We start from the raw sequence: 15536 nt of genomic DNA, 5'->3' as shown, positions 1-15536 counted from the left end.
TGAATCTGTGGTTCTCCTAGCATGGTCATCCTTATTCTGCTAAAAGGAGTTTCCTGCTGTGTGTGATTTCATTTTTCTAATTATGGATGAGCAAGGACATACACCAGGAATGTCCACAAATTTTCATCTGTTCTGCTCCTGTAAGAAAAACTAACACAAGGAGGAATCTTGCAGAAAGATTGACGATTAGGAGCAATTCTCCAAGCACACTTTAGGAAGAAATCAGTAAGTGCCAGTAATTCTGCCATGGGTCTAGTGGCAGGCTTTGCATCTGCCTTGGTGTAGCAGCAATTTTTCTTTTCAAGTTGTCAGTAAATGTGTGTGTGCATCCATGCGCATGTGTGTGTGTGTGTAGTCAGGTATTAAGGTCTACTACTGCTGCCACCCTCCCAAAAAAAAAGCATAGTTTGACAGATGTTTGACTGTACATCTGCTTCTAATTACCAGTTAAGCTTGAGTGTAGATGAGACCCTGTAGCGCATCAAGATAGCCAGTTTCACAGAGGTCCACTCAGCAAGTACCTGAACTGAGCAAGGTAGCTAGTACCACAGATGTCCACTCAAGAAGTCCCTGTACAGCAACAAGGTAGCCAGTCTCATAGAGGTCCACACAACAAGTCTCTGTACTGCATCAAGGTAACCAGTGTCACACAGACCCAATCAATAAGTCCTTGTAGTTTATTAAGGTAGCCAGTGCCGCACAGGTTCACTCTAAAAGTCCTTTCATTGTAACAAGGTATCCAGTCCCACTGAGTTCCACTCACAAAAATATCCAGATAACACACACGCATACACATGCACAAACCACAGCTGACTTGCAGACTTCTCTGACTACCGGTAGGAGCCGAATGCCGCACTAGTTTTTGTTCACTTGGCAACAACATTCTAAACCACTTACAGCAAGCAGTTTCCTCAAAAAGTTTGAAAACAAACCAATCAAAACCAATTAACTCAAAGTCATACCATCAGCAAGGTGTCATGCAGACCTTTAACTACTAGAAATAATGAAAAAAGTCAAAACAAAATGTTACACCTTGCACTGTACTTTGAAAATCATACAAAGGTACTGTTTGTTTCACAGAGCCAGTTTTAAGTGTTGATGCACACCTTTTGGCAATGGAGCTTTAATTATCGTACATGAAAAATGTGCCACAAATTAATGAGCCATAAACAGTTAATATCACCATGCTGAATTCCACCATAACAAAAGCTGCTACCTCTCAACTGTCCCTGATTTTCAGGGACATCCCTGATTTTGACTCATATTTTAGCTCTGTCCCTCTTAATCCCTCCTAAGACTAGTGACTTTTGGAGGAAAGGTGGTGAATTACACAATGAATAATGACAATAATTAAGAGTTATAGACTTCTTTTACTTCAGAAAATGTATAGTAATTCATATGCTCTGATGATTGTGTGTGTGTGTGTGTGTGTGTGTGTGTGTGTGTGTGTGTATATATGTGTCTGCTTCAGAATGTCGACTGTTCAGAATGCCGAATTCATATGGCTGACACCATATGATCGACATTCCGAAAGACCGACATCCTGAAATAGCACCAGTTACCTACCTGTAAACACAGTAAAATCAGGGGGCAAGCCCCCCTGCACCCCCTACCCCCTGCTACTTAAATATTCTCACTCAGAGATCGCACTACAGTGCAGGAAAGGGGAATCTCCCAGTCCCGGACTGTAACGGGATCTCCACTATCATTTGTTGTCCTTTCAAATGTTGCCATATGAGTTTTGAACATTTGAAAGTTCACATATATATATATATATATATATATATATATATATATATGTATATATATATATATATATATATATATATATATATATATATATACATACATTACACACACAGTGGATATAAAAAGTTTACACACCCCTGTTAAAATGCTAGGTTTTTGTGATATAAAAAAAATGAGACCATGACAAAACTTTCTGAAAACTTTTCCCACCTTTAATGTGACCTATAACCTATACAATTCAATTGAAGAACAAACAAATCTATTAGGGGAAAAAATATAAAAAAATAAAATACGTACAATAAGCTGGTTGCATAAGTGCATAAGTGTGCACACCCTTAAACTAATACTTTGTTGAAGCACCTTTTGATTTAATTACAGCATTCAGTCTTCTTGGGTAGGAGTCTATCAGCATGGCACATCTTGACTTGGTAATACTTGCCCACTCTTCCTTGCAAAAGCACTCCAAATCTGTCAGATTGCAAGGGCATCTCTTGTGCACAGCCCTCTTCAGGTCACTCCACAGATTTTCTATTGGATTTAGGTCTGTGCTCTGGCTAGGATACTCCAAAACTTTAATTTTCTTCTGGTGAAGCCATTGTTTTATTTATTTGGATGTATCCTGGGGTCATTGTCATGTTGAAAGGTGAAATTCCTCTTCATCTTCAGGTTTCTAGCAGACACCTGTTGGTTTTGGGGCAAAAGTGACTGGTACTTGGAACTGTTCATAATTCCCTCCACCTTGACTAAAGCCCCAGTTCCAGCTGAAGAAAAGCAACCCCAAAGCATGATACTGCCACCACCATGCTTCACCGTGGAGAAGATGTTCTTTTGGTGATGCAAAGTGTTGTTTTTGTGCCAAATGTACCTTTTGGAATTGTGGCCAAAAAGTTAAATCTTGGTCTCATTAGACCATACACATTTTCCCACATGCTTTTTGGGAGACTTGGATGTATTGTTTTGCAAATTTTAGCCAGACATGGATGTTTTTCAGTGTAAGAAAAGGCTTCCGTCTTGCAACCCTACACCACTGCCCAAACATATGGAGAATACGGGAAACTGTTGTCACATGTAGTACACAACCAGTACTTGCCAGAAATGCCTGCAGCTCTTTCAGTGTTGCTGTAGGTTTCTTGGCATCCTCTCTGACCAGTTTTCATCTTGTCTTTTCATCAATTTTGGAGGGGCATTCAGTTCTTTGCAATGTCACTGTTGTCTCATATTTACTTCACTTTTTGAATGCTGTCTTCACTGTGTTCCATGTTATATCCAATGCTGTGAAAAATTTTGTACCCTTCTCCTGACTTATACCTTTCAGCAATGAGATCCCTTTGATGCTTTGCAAGCTCTCTGCGAACCATGGCTTTTGCTGTAACAGGCAACTGAGTAAATGTCAGGAAAATCCTACTAGGACAGCTGAATTTTATTTGGGGTTAATCAGAGATTCTTTAATTGATGGCAGGTGTGTACCAAGAAGACTGAACGTTGTAATTAAATCAAAAGGTACCTCAACAAAGTATTAGTTTAAGGGTGTGCACACTTATGCAACCAGCTTATTGCATGTTTTTCATTTTTTTATATTTTTTCCCTTAACAGATTTGTTTGTTTTTCAATTGAATTGTACAGATTATAGGTCACATTAAAGGTGGGGAAAGTTCTGAAATGATTTATTGTAGTCTCATTTTTTATATCACAAAAACCTGGCATTTTAACAGGGGTGTGTAAACTTTTTTATATCCACTATATATATATATATATATATATATATATATATATATATATATATATATATATATATATATATATATACACTGTTTCACTACATAATCTCGAAATGCTGAAATCTCGAATTTCAGCATTTCGAGACCATAAAGCCGAAACCGTACAAAACTGAAACTTCACAAACCCGAAACCATAAACGCCAACACACAGCATACACCACACACAAACCACAACACCCACACCACAAAACAAATCCACACAAAAAAACAAAACACCAAACACGCAAATACCTACATAACAAAAAAGCAAGGGGAGGTAAGCCTCCTTGCACCCCCACACTTCCCTACTTATATATACTAACTCTGAGATCGCACAAACAGTAACAGATAGAAAACTCACACCTAGACATTCCACAGTCCCTCGCACACACACACAAACACCAACACATCCAACAGTTACACACTCATACGTTAACCTACCTACCCTAACCCACACATTCAACTTAAAAACAATCTAACAAACACTCAAACCCCCACCTAAAACCCTTAAAAAATGGTCACTTACCTTACACTCCACGCAAATTCATACACCGCATCAAACTACATCCAACGTAAACACCGCATGTCACGTAACGTAAAGCCATAACCGCAAATTCGAGATACTCAAATTCACGATTATGCACTTTCCACATTTTGAAATTCAGCTTTATAGTCTCGAAATGCTGAAATTCTAGATTTCAGCATTTTGAGATTATAATGTGAAACTGTATATATATTTTATATATATATAGTATATATACATATATACTATATATATATATATATATATATATATATATATAAATGTAATATATATACATATATATATATATATATATATATATATATATATATATATATACAATATATACATATTATATATAAAAAATATATACATATATATATATATATATATATATATATATAAAATATATACATGTATATATAATATATATAGCCGAAAGAAGTATATATATATATATATATATATATATATATATATATATATATATATATAGGTAGCCAGTCCCTGGATTAAGACAAGTCAGAACACGTACATATAGTTCTTATTAAATGTCACTTAGTCAAATGTTTGCCTCAATCTAGTATTTATTTTACTTTTCTTTGCATATAAAGCAATTAAGAGACACTTCCAAATAAAAAAAATCTTAAACATAATACTGTATACGCTATTAGCAATAATACTGTAAGTACAGTAATACCAGTAACTATGTTTATACAGTACAGTATTGTACGTACTGTAAAAAAAACATTAAAGAAACAGTTCTTAAAATAGTTTAAATGGAAAAAAAAGAAAAAGGATAACAAAGGTTAACGCTCATTTCTGAGTTAACATTATGATAACTTAATGTATTAATTGGATGGTGCAGAAAATTATGAACTTGTTGATAGACAGAATGGGCCTGGTGGTGCAGAGTCAGGGTTTTGATTCTGTTGCTGGAGAGAGGGGTTTAATACTGGAGTCAATTTCCTAAAGTAGACATCAAAGGAGGTTTGTACAAAGCTTTTCTTTCTCTCATCATAAATGGCCCTATAACAGCTGAGGCCCTCAGTAACTGCATGGTAAACTTGGGTGAACCTCACTGTATTAGGATCTTGCTCCTCTAACTTTACCATTCCTGCTTCAGTGAGATGAAAGGCTTCATCTAACTCTTTTGTCGATTCTGGAGTTTTTAGGTTCTTGTTTTCTTCCTCAAATGCTATCTTCTGCTGAACATTCTATAAGGTCTTCACTGGTCAGTTCTTTGGCATGGAAGTTGAGTAACTATGACATCAGTGTCACTGATGTCTAACTGCAGTTGATTACCAATATCAACCAGAGCTTGCCTGGCTTTAGCAATGTCATTATCTGTAAACCCCTGTAAAGCAGGTGCAAACTGTGGGTACAATTTGTTCTACACTCCTTTCATATTTGACTGCTTTACTTTGTCCCAAGAATCAGCAATATTTTTGATGGTTTTATAGATGTTATAATTCTTCCAGAACTCCCTTAAGGTCATTGCATTATCTTGGGTAGCCCTGACTGCTTGTGATGTCTGCTGTAAATAATAAGCCTTAAAGGAGGCTGTTACTCCCTGATCCATTGGCTGAAGTAGTGATGTGGTGTTGGGGGGTAAAAATACGACCTTTACATTGGAGTGTAGGTCATCTAAACTGTTTGGATGTCCAGGTGCATTGTCAAGCAGAAGGAGAATTTTGAAAGGAATGTTTTTGTAAAGCAATACCTTTGAACAGCAGGAACAAAACGGATCTTCAAAGATGGCAATTGTAACTCATGCCTTTGCATTTGCCTTCCAAATAACAGAAGAGATGCCTTAATGACATGCCCTCAGATTTAAGGAGGGATACACAAGCAAGGGCTTCAACTTAAAATCACCAGAAGCATAACCCCCAAGCAATAACCTTAGCCTATCTTTTGATGCCTTATGCCGTAATGCACTTTTTTCCTCTTCTGAAATGTAAGCCCTTTCAGACATTTTTCCAAAATAATCCAATCTCATCTACATTAAATATTTGGTCTGGCAAATAACTTCCCTCTTCAACAATTTTTTCCAACATTTTAGGAAAATCCCTTGCAGCACTTACATTGGCACTTGCCGCTTCACCTTGAGTCTTAATGTCATGTAAATTAGCCCTCAGTTTAAAGCAATTGAACCAGCCTCTTCTCACAAGTTGTCACATCTGCCTTCATTTGCTGCTCGAGCAGCTTTTAAATCATCGAAAAGCCTTTGAGCTTTTTCTTGCACTAATGAAAGGCTAATAGGGATCTTATTCTGATTTACATCTTCTATCCAAATTAGCAATTGCCTTTCCATATCAATAATTGAACCACTGTGCTGCTTTGTAATAACTGTAGCTTTCTTCAGGGCATTGCCTTTTACATGATTCATTATTCTTTCTTTGTCTTTTAAAATTATTCCGATCATTGACTGCCTGTAGCCTAATGCCTTTCCAATGGTAGATGGTGCTTCACCTCTCTTGGATATCTTTATTATGTCCACTTTGTTTTCCAGGGTGATTGCTTTCCTTTTCCTTGGTACATTACCAGCATGTGCATCAGATTTACATTTTGGAAGCATGAGTTGCAACATCATCAATGTGGAAGCTCACAAAAGTGTCTGGCTGCAGACTCTAGTACAGTATTAAAATGGAGTTCCACAGGAAATGCGTACAGTACTGGAGTCTGCAGCCAGACACTTCTCAGGTTTGACTGGTCAATACTAGCAATTTCTAAACTAATTAACATTTCAATTCAGTTGATTCAGAGCAGTATTTTGCAGACTTTCTTTTCTTTTATGACAAATAATAATGGTACATAGAAATGCAATACAGCACAGTACAGTAGAACATTCTGTACAAAAAATGTTAAACTTGCCTCTTTTTAAACTTCATTACAGATTTCTGTACAGGCATCACTGATGAATGTCTTCCACTCTTTCATGAACTTTGAGACCTCTTCCAGACATCGTACTGTCACCTACACTCTTAGTGAGCCACAATGTCATTCGATCATTCTACAGTACAGTAATCTGCTTGAATACTGTACTGTATATTTACTTTCAAGACAGATATCTTCACCAATCAGATCGCCAACACAGCGATCTTAACCAATCAGATCTCTTCATCTTCTCTCTCAAGGTGGAAATAGCTGGTGGGAAAGATGTGGCCAGCTTCAATGACGGGGAAAAGGACAGTATTCCTTTGCAAACCAAGATTTCTTTGTTTGCAAGGTAAAATTTTGCATTGACATTTTTCATTTATTTTAAAGTGATTTCCAGAGTTGTGTCTGTCCGTTCATAACAGTTTGTCGGCATGTCAGATGTCCATAACCTGGGGACTAACTGTATATATATATATATATATATATATATATATATATATATATATATATATACATATATATATATATATATACATATATATATATATATACACACACACACACACACACACACGTAACAACAACAATTCTAGGTAAGGGACTTTATGGACAACTCCTAAAACTTAGAATATGACCGGTATTTTATATCTCTGAGTGATTGCCAATCAGTATTTGCTTAGTAAAGGACACAGGGTAGGAATCATATCTCTCAACCTCAGAGCAAGAAATCTGAACAAAGCCACAAATAAGGGGGGTATAAAGGAACAAAAATAAGGACACTTTTTAAATATTCCTCTTACAAACTTACAAAGTTGATAGAATAACAGGTTTTGCAACAGCATGAATTTTCTGATGGTTATTAGATCTGAAAATCAAATCCATCCATCCTCATCTCCTTTTCCCATTTTTTTGCTCAAGGGGGTCGGGATGTCACTTCAACAGTGACAAACAAATGTATGTCATTATTTTATGACTTCACTCCTCAGTGCTTTGACAGTGATTTGCCAAAAAACTACAATTTTATAAGAAATGGACCAAAAATATGAGTCAAAAATCTGAACATTCTGCAAAAAATTTGGACAGTTGAGAGCTATGGTGAGAATACAACTTCACTGCATATAAAGTTAAGTAATAATTTTCTGCAGCAAATACAGTGAAGAAGAGCATATAACTTAGAATAATTTCTTATACAAAATTCCACATTTTTGCCACAAATGCAAAAAGCATTAATGGATCTGGCAGCAAGAGTACAAATATGCAGTCATACATGCACAGGATGGTAGCAAGAAGTTACACAAATGCAGACGAGTAACGTGTACAGGTCCTTAGCATTACAGCTTTTTTTTTTCTTTTCAGTTATGAATACCATCAATGTTTATACTAATTGTAATATCTTAAAAATGGTACCATCAGCATTAGGTGGCAATGAGGCATGTGGAAGCTGACAGGATACAGTTTAAGTGGATAGTGAAACCATCATTATGGGATGAGCAGGGCTTGAATAATAAATATGTGTATTGATGCTTATGAAAATTATGAAAGGTTTTCTATATTTTCATTAACGATGCATACATGGAGTGTGATAGTGATACGGTCCTATTAGGGAAGCCTATCTAAGCAGTGGCTATTACATAAAACATGACTATGAGGGGAGCTGCAGTGTACATATAAACAAATCCAGCGATATAACAGTTTGTTTTAGACACATGTTGCTAATATTAACAATATTCTAATATCCATACTAATATTTCAAGAATGGCGAGTCATGCATTAGAAAAAAAAAGTTGGAATCTGCAAACTGACATGACTTCCTAGGCAGGAATAGTGAAACAACTACTGTGGAATGTACAGGGCTGGAAGACACAGTGGAACTGTCTGCAAAAATGTTATGAAAAGTCATAAATATTTCCCATATATTTACTTTCATAAGTCAAAAATGGAGTATGTTAGCATCATATGCGGGTGTTATACAAGCAGAAGACATTATTGAAGTATGACAATAACACATGGAAAGAAACATGAAGATATCCAATGACAAGTGTTTATCTGAAGCAGAATCTATTAATATTATCAATATTTCACAATTAAGGCTAATACTGCAGGAATGTTATGTTGTAAAAGTGAGCAACATGTTTAGAGGGGCAATGAAAGCAGTGAGTGTTAGATAAAATTATATTAATCACATGTGCATAAAAATACAGAGAAATTGTTGTTGGAAATGCAAGGTATTCATATTAATAACATTTGCATATTAAATTAATTATGCATATTATGGAGAAATGCACTGTGAAACTGTTATGTTGGTGGTGGCATATACACACTGTGGCTGTTGGTTAAAAATATTGACATTAAAACATGACAAGTAATATGAACATTACAGAGATACAAATGTCTGTCTGGTAAAGCAATTATGAATATTTGCTATATTTTTATATCAACATTAATATTGCAAAATCCGTATGGTTTACGGTTAAAGAAATTCTGCAATCTGAAACACAGTATTATGGTACATAACTGCTATCTAACTTGCATGGTTTTGTAGATTACTATTACTGTTTTGAAATATTATGAAATATGATATGCATAATTTGCATTGATTATGAAATATCACAAAGCAGCAGTGTGCCACCCAGTCTTGCCATACATCTTGAGCAGGCAATTCACTCACTAACATATTGGGTCTATCTTGCAGGTTTACAGGAACATATACATTTGTTTGATCATAATACTAATATGTTTTGTTAAGTAAAACAATTTTCCTTCATAAAATCGCAGTATAAGTTTACAGCTAGTAGATACACTTTTGATACTAATCCCAATGTGTTGCATATCATGTAAGGGATAACTTTCATAGTTTTAATTTTTTGCAGCTCGCACTGTTTATGAGATATTGCAAATTACATGCACTCTTAATACATGATCTGGGAGAAAACCTCTCAGGAAGAAACTTGTTTTCTGGCTTACAAGGTTTCAGCTAGTAAGGAAACTAATGCTCAGAATTGAATGAGTTAAACCATACAAAGTATTCAAAACTGCACTGACACTGCTATTACAAAATTAGTGATAAAAACAATGCTATATTGCTAAATCTAACTGTAGAGAGAGTTCCTTACCTTCTAATCATGTTTTTTGTGTGCCAGACACAGGGAAAGGCATCCTTTAACAAAGTTTGGTAATTTCGATTCAGGTCCCTTCCAGCAAGTGAACACCGGTAATTCCCTACAATCACCCCATCTGGGTTTAACATGGGAACAACTTTAAAAACAAACATTTTCCTCAGCAGGTGGGCATCAGCACTGTCACCCAAGATAAAATCAAGGAAGCCCTTCATCATCCACGAACCTGTGGTTTCTCCAGGGTGAATCCTTGCCGTCACCACAACACCTTTTTTTGCAGTTGCCATATAGGGATTCTGAGAGGGTGAGGTAATTGTTAAAATGTACACCATATTACCAGCTAGGCTTCGGCACAGAACTCTGACTTTACAGAACTGTGAAAGAACTGCATTATTAGCGACATTCAGTAGGTAGCTCTGCAAGTCAGAGTAGGTATATGGATAACAGTGAGAAAAGTAGCATGTGTCATCGTCATGTGGAAACTGGAAAGTCCAGGTCATAGAATACAGAGATCTGCCTTCATCAGTGACTGAATTCTTGTAATACTTAATACCACTCCCTACCCTCTGCCAGCCAACATTTCTTGTCTGCACCTCTCTCTCAGAGTACATAAGGGGTTTCATTCCAAGGTTATACAGGCTGTTAGATTTCATGAAGTTGACAATAGTGAAGCGATACAAAACACCTGCTTTCATATTTTGAACTCGGAAGTAATACCACTGGGTATGTTTGTTGGTGTAGAGGTCAGTCCGCAGTGTAAGCTCATAATCATAACGTCCTCTGTAAACACAGAAAAAAAGAAACAGTTGGATGATAGGCCAGTCATAAACAACCATATATAAGTAGCTACACAACATTCTATATGCCATTTATCCATAATAAAAACATTGTTAGATTAATATTCAAACTTGTACTTAATTAAATACCTAACATGATTTGACAAATTTGCAATTAAAAATTAAAAAAGTACTATATGAACTAAATTCCTAACATTATTTTCTGTCTTGGTAAGCAGGATATGCCCAGTGGCTCCATTTCCCTCACCCAACTGACCCATTTATTTTTCCATCAGAGACTAAGCCCTCCAGACAATTCATTTACCAGTGGAGGAAAGAGATGGGTGTTAGGTTGTGTGCCAGTCTTCCAGTGTTTTGGACAGCCCTGTCTCCACCCTTTGGCAACTGGCATGCTCCACCTTTACTACACTCGAGAGGTGCATGCATGCATGCAAATGCACATTTGCAATCACCCAACTAAGTGGCTCACTGCAATGCAGTATAGGTATGCCATGCTCGCTAATGTGAATAATAAACTTGTACTCCCCTTAGGAGTTGCCAAAGTCATGAGCTGAGCTGCCTCCCTCCCACAGAATGGGCGAGCTATCTCTGCCTAATCACTTTCATCTTCCTTCGTCTGGTCCCTCCACCATCCACACTACCAGATGATGGCAGTTCATGATGGCTGCAATCAGAGATTTATCCCCCTGCCCCATGTGGCCTGAATTAAATTTTCTGATGTTTTCTACCATTGAAAATACTTGATTTTTAAATGCTACATGTTAGGCTAGAGAAGGCAAGACCCTCTGGGATAAAACTTTAAAGCTGGCCAAGAAGATAGCATTTTTGCATGCATGGCACAAATAGAATGATATGCTTTGTCAACAACTTTTATCAATCATGTCAGTGTCTTTTTTTCTTTCTTTCCTCATGTACAGTCTTTGCTTCTAATCTGCAACTATGGGCTGCAGAAATCCTCACAAACCCTGGTCTTGCCATCTTATCTTCCCATCTAGTGCATCACATCACTTCTAGTTACCCGCACCCCACTATTAGCATGTTGTTTCGGCTACCATTAAACAACAAAATTTGGGCAACAGTGGATTGTTTAACAATAAGCTCTTGCAGTGGGAACTTACTTTTAGGACTGAGGCAAAAGGCAGTAAAGCAACCCAATGACTGTTTTATTCCTAAACATTTTTAGACAGCTCAGTCAAATAAATGCTCCTCCCATCTTCCACCCATTTTCTGACCAATGAAAATGTATTTTTTATTTACTTTATTTATCTATATTTGTTTACCAGGGCACAACACTGATCTCACTGGACCATTTGCAGGCACAGCCCAGGTGAGAGGCTCACATAAGAAATGAACAAAACATATTTACGGATACAGGGATATGCTATAAAACATATACATATTTACCAATGTAAAAATATGCTACAACATTTAGTTAAAGAAGCAGTTTACAAAGTCAAAACATGGACGGAAAAATGGAATTAAGCTTAACATCACTTTTTGGATAGAATGTAGCCATAATGACTGAGACTGGGAAAATCCAGACATAATCACTATCAAAAATCAAATACAGAGGTGGCGTGGCCAAAATGGTGATCTGGTAGCAGCACTTTCTCTCAGCTCTCTTACCTCACTACTATTTCTGATAGGAATTTTATGAAATAAGGAAGAAACTTGAGGATATTTCTACTACCAACCAACTCTCAACAATCTGGATCATCTACAGAAGAATTTATATTGCTTGACATAAAAAAAAATCCTGTCAAATTAACTACTAGAAAATCAACACCATCATCAGCTATACAGCATGAGCCATCATAAGAATTCAGCTCAAGACTCTTCCCTCAAAAAGGATTTACATTCTCTTATTTCAAATATCAAGGAACTTAACAACTCAAATAGATAAGATGGACAACAAAATAGATTCCTTCAAAGAGAAGTGTTCACAACAACTAGAACTCCAGGAAATGCTTACACAACAGAAAGGGCAAATTTCACTTATGGAACAATTTCTAAATGACATTGATTCCAGGCTTCTACAAGAGGAACAACAAACAGCATTTTTACTACAACAAAATACATATTTATTGGAAAAGCTTGTTGACAAGGAAAATCGAACAAGAAGAAATAACATCCGGATATATGGTTTACTCAGAAAAAGTTGAAGGGGACAATATAATAAATTTCTTCACTACTTGGATTCCAAATGTTGTGAAATTGCCTGAAGCCCTTTCATATAGCATAGAACGTGTGCACAGGTCATTAACAACTTTAGGAAACACCTCTTCAATCAAAAATAAACCAAGATACATAATTGTGAAACTTTTCTCTACACAAAACCATGAACTTATCCTCAAAAATGCCTGGACAAATTCACCTATCAAATATAATGATGCATTAATCAGATTTGATAATGACTATTCTGCAAAAGTGTTCTCCAAAAGAAAAGAATTCCTGTCAGTAATAAAAATTCTAAAAAAGAAACAACTGAACACCCACCTTCTGTTTTCAGCAAGACTTAGAATTTTCCTGCCAGAAAGAACAAAAAAATATTAAAAAAAGTGGATTCAGCAATAAAATACCTTTCCAACTGTGATGCCCGTGCCCTGGCCCAGCAATCAAGGAGCCTCAATCCTCACCACTAACACCAGTGAGGGGCATCTCATATAGGAGGAAAGGATAACAAATACACACAGTAAAGTGCAATTTCCCTTAAGAGCACACAGAGATCACAGTCAGTCCAGGGCTGGTCGCTCCCTTGCTCTCCAGGTCCCCAATAAGACTCCCCTCTGGCACAGCTATAGAGTCCAGATCTAAGCCTAGTGGGCAAGCTAAAACCTCCAGCACCCTCTCTGTCCAACCAGTGCTTTGTGTCCCTGCCCAAGTAGCTCACACACACGCATACACACACGCACACATACACACACTTTGAGAAGAGTTTATACAACCACACAGAAACTCCTGGGGAAGGCTGGCACAGGTTCTCCAGCTGTGCCCCTTTTTCTCAGACTATACGGTAGTATCAACTGCCACCACCCACTAATATTTATCAGCTACTCAAAGGCCCTTAAAAGGGTGTCCAATTATTACTGTGCAATATTATTATCCAATTGGTAAGTGTGACTAAACAGTTGATGCTTATTAGAGTGACTTGGTACAGGATCACTATATACATGCAATGTACTCTAGAGCTTAAATTATCTCTACACAAAACAGCCACAGTTAAAAGGGTTTAAAAATATTTAATAATAAATAATTAAAAACACAAGACAATACTTTTTACTACACAGTGCTAGTCAAGAGTTCAGAAATCACAGAGAAATACATAAAATAATTCAGTAGTACAGTTCTGACATCACAGAAAAACACAGTCTAAACTTTCTAGTTTCTAGCTATCTCCAAGAGAAAACACAAGTCTAAGATAAATTTACATACAGAGCAAAGGCAGTGCTGAGTTGGATGGTCAAGACAAAAATGCTTAATGCTCTCTGATTTTCTCTGTTTTTAAAATCACATTCCTGGTTTACATTACATCATTCTTCATACTTGTCTGGGTTCCCAGGCTAGCAGAAACTACATTTACATTCTTCACTTCTGGGCAAAAACCAGAGCAATAAAGGACATTTATGCATACAAATTCTGGACATTAATTCTGGCCTTACAACAATAGCAAGAAGCCCTTCATCTAGACTGTCTGGAGCTGTGTTTAAAGATCAAAGACAGTCATAAAATGTTTGATTTAGCTTCCTTACAAGCCTGAATGGTTTCCACTTTGGCAGGTTCTGGCTTTATCTTACCACTCCCTACTCTATGTTCTAGGTAGGAGACCTGTGCCATACCCACCTGACATTTGCTCGACTTAATGGTCAACCCTGCCCTCTGTAGTCTGCCCAGCACCTCCCTGACATGCTGAAGGTGCTCTGGCCAGGAATGGCTGTAGATGGCAATACCATCTAGGTAAGCAAGGGCAACATCTCCTGCTAGGATATGATCTACCAGCCTGTGGAAAGTTGCTGGGGCACTTTCCATCCCAAAGGGCATCTTTGTGAACTCATACAAGCCAAAAGGAGTCACAAAGGCTGACTTCTCTCTAGCACTGGGAGTCAAGGGCTCCTGCCAGTAACCCTTGGTAAGATCAATGGTTGTAAGATACTTAGCCCCACCCAGCTGCTCTAGGGCCTCATCTGTCCCAGGCATGGGGTAAGCATCTGACTCTGTGTGACTATTTAATTTCCTGTAGTCTACACAGAACCTGGTGCTGCTATCTTTCTTTGGCACCAGCTCCACTGGGAAAGCCCAGGGACTGTTGGACTCTTGAATCACCCCTAGTTCCAACATCTCCTGTACCTCCTCCCTCAGAGTCTGTTTGACTCTCTCAGGCACTCTATGAGGGGCCTGCCTAATTGGCCTTTGGGGTCCTGTATCCACCTGGTGCTGCCCCAGGTGGGTGCACCCTGGTTTCCCAGTGAACATGTTCTCAAATTCCTGCAACACTGCTCGGATTTCTCAAACCTGGTTAGGAGACAGTTGCTGGGACACTGCTACCCCTTCCATTGAGGTGTCAGCTCGAGCCTCACTGAGGAGATCAGTCCCCAGATCTCCCTCAGACTCCTTCTGCAATCCACTGCAAATGCTCAGCACAAGGGCCTCCCTATCATGGTAAGGTTTTATCATGTAAACATGGTACAATTTGTGCCCCTGCCTTCTGCTTAGCAGT

General features: G+C 37.5%; 1 protein-coding gene across 1 annotated transcript in view; it reads right to left on the bottom strand.

The window, feature by feature from the left end:
* The window catches only part of LOC122791459 (cytosolic carboxypeptidase 2-like), a 783816-nt gene that overhangs the window by 418170 nt on the left and 350110 nt on the right, over positions 1-15536 (bottom strand). The window contains exon 8 of the mRNA XM_044059204.1: positions 10023-10805. Coding sequence (XP_043915139.1) covers positions 10023-10805 — 783 coding nt within the window. The remainder of the gene's footprint in view (positions 1-10022; positions 10806-15536) is intronic.

The sequence above is a fragment of the Protopterus annectens genome, chromosome 17.part0, assembly GCF_019279795.1.
Source record: "Protopterus annectens isolate FY-2018-M chromosome 17.part0, PAN1.0, whole genome shotgun sequence".
Taxonomy (NCBI): domain Eukaryota; kingdom Metazoa; phylum Chordata; order Ceratodontiformes; family Protopteridae; genus Protopterus; species Protopterus annectens.
Note: the sequence above shows the minus strand (reverse complement) of the source record. Positions and strands in the feature narration are given on the sequence as shown.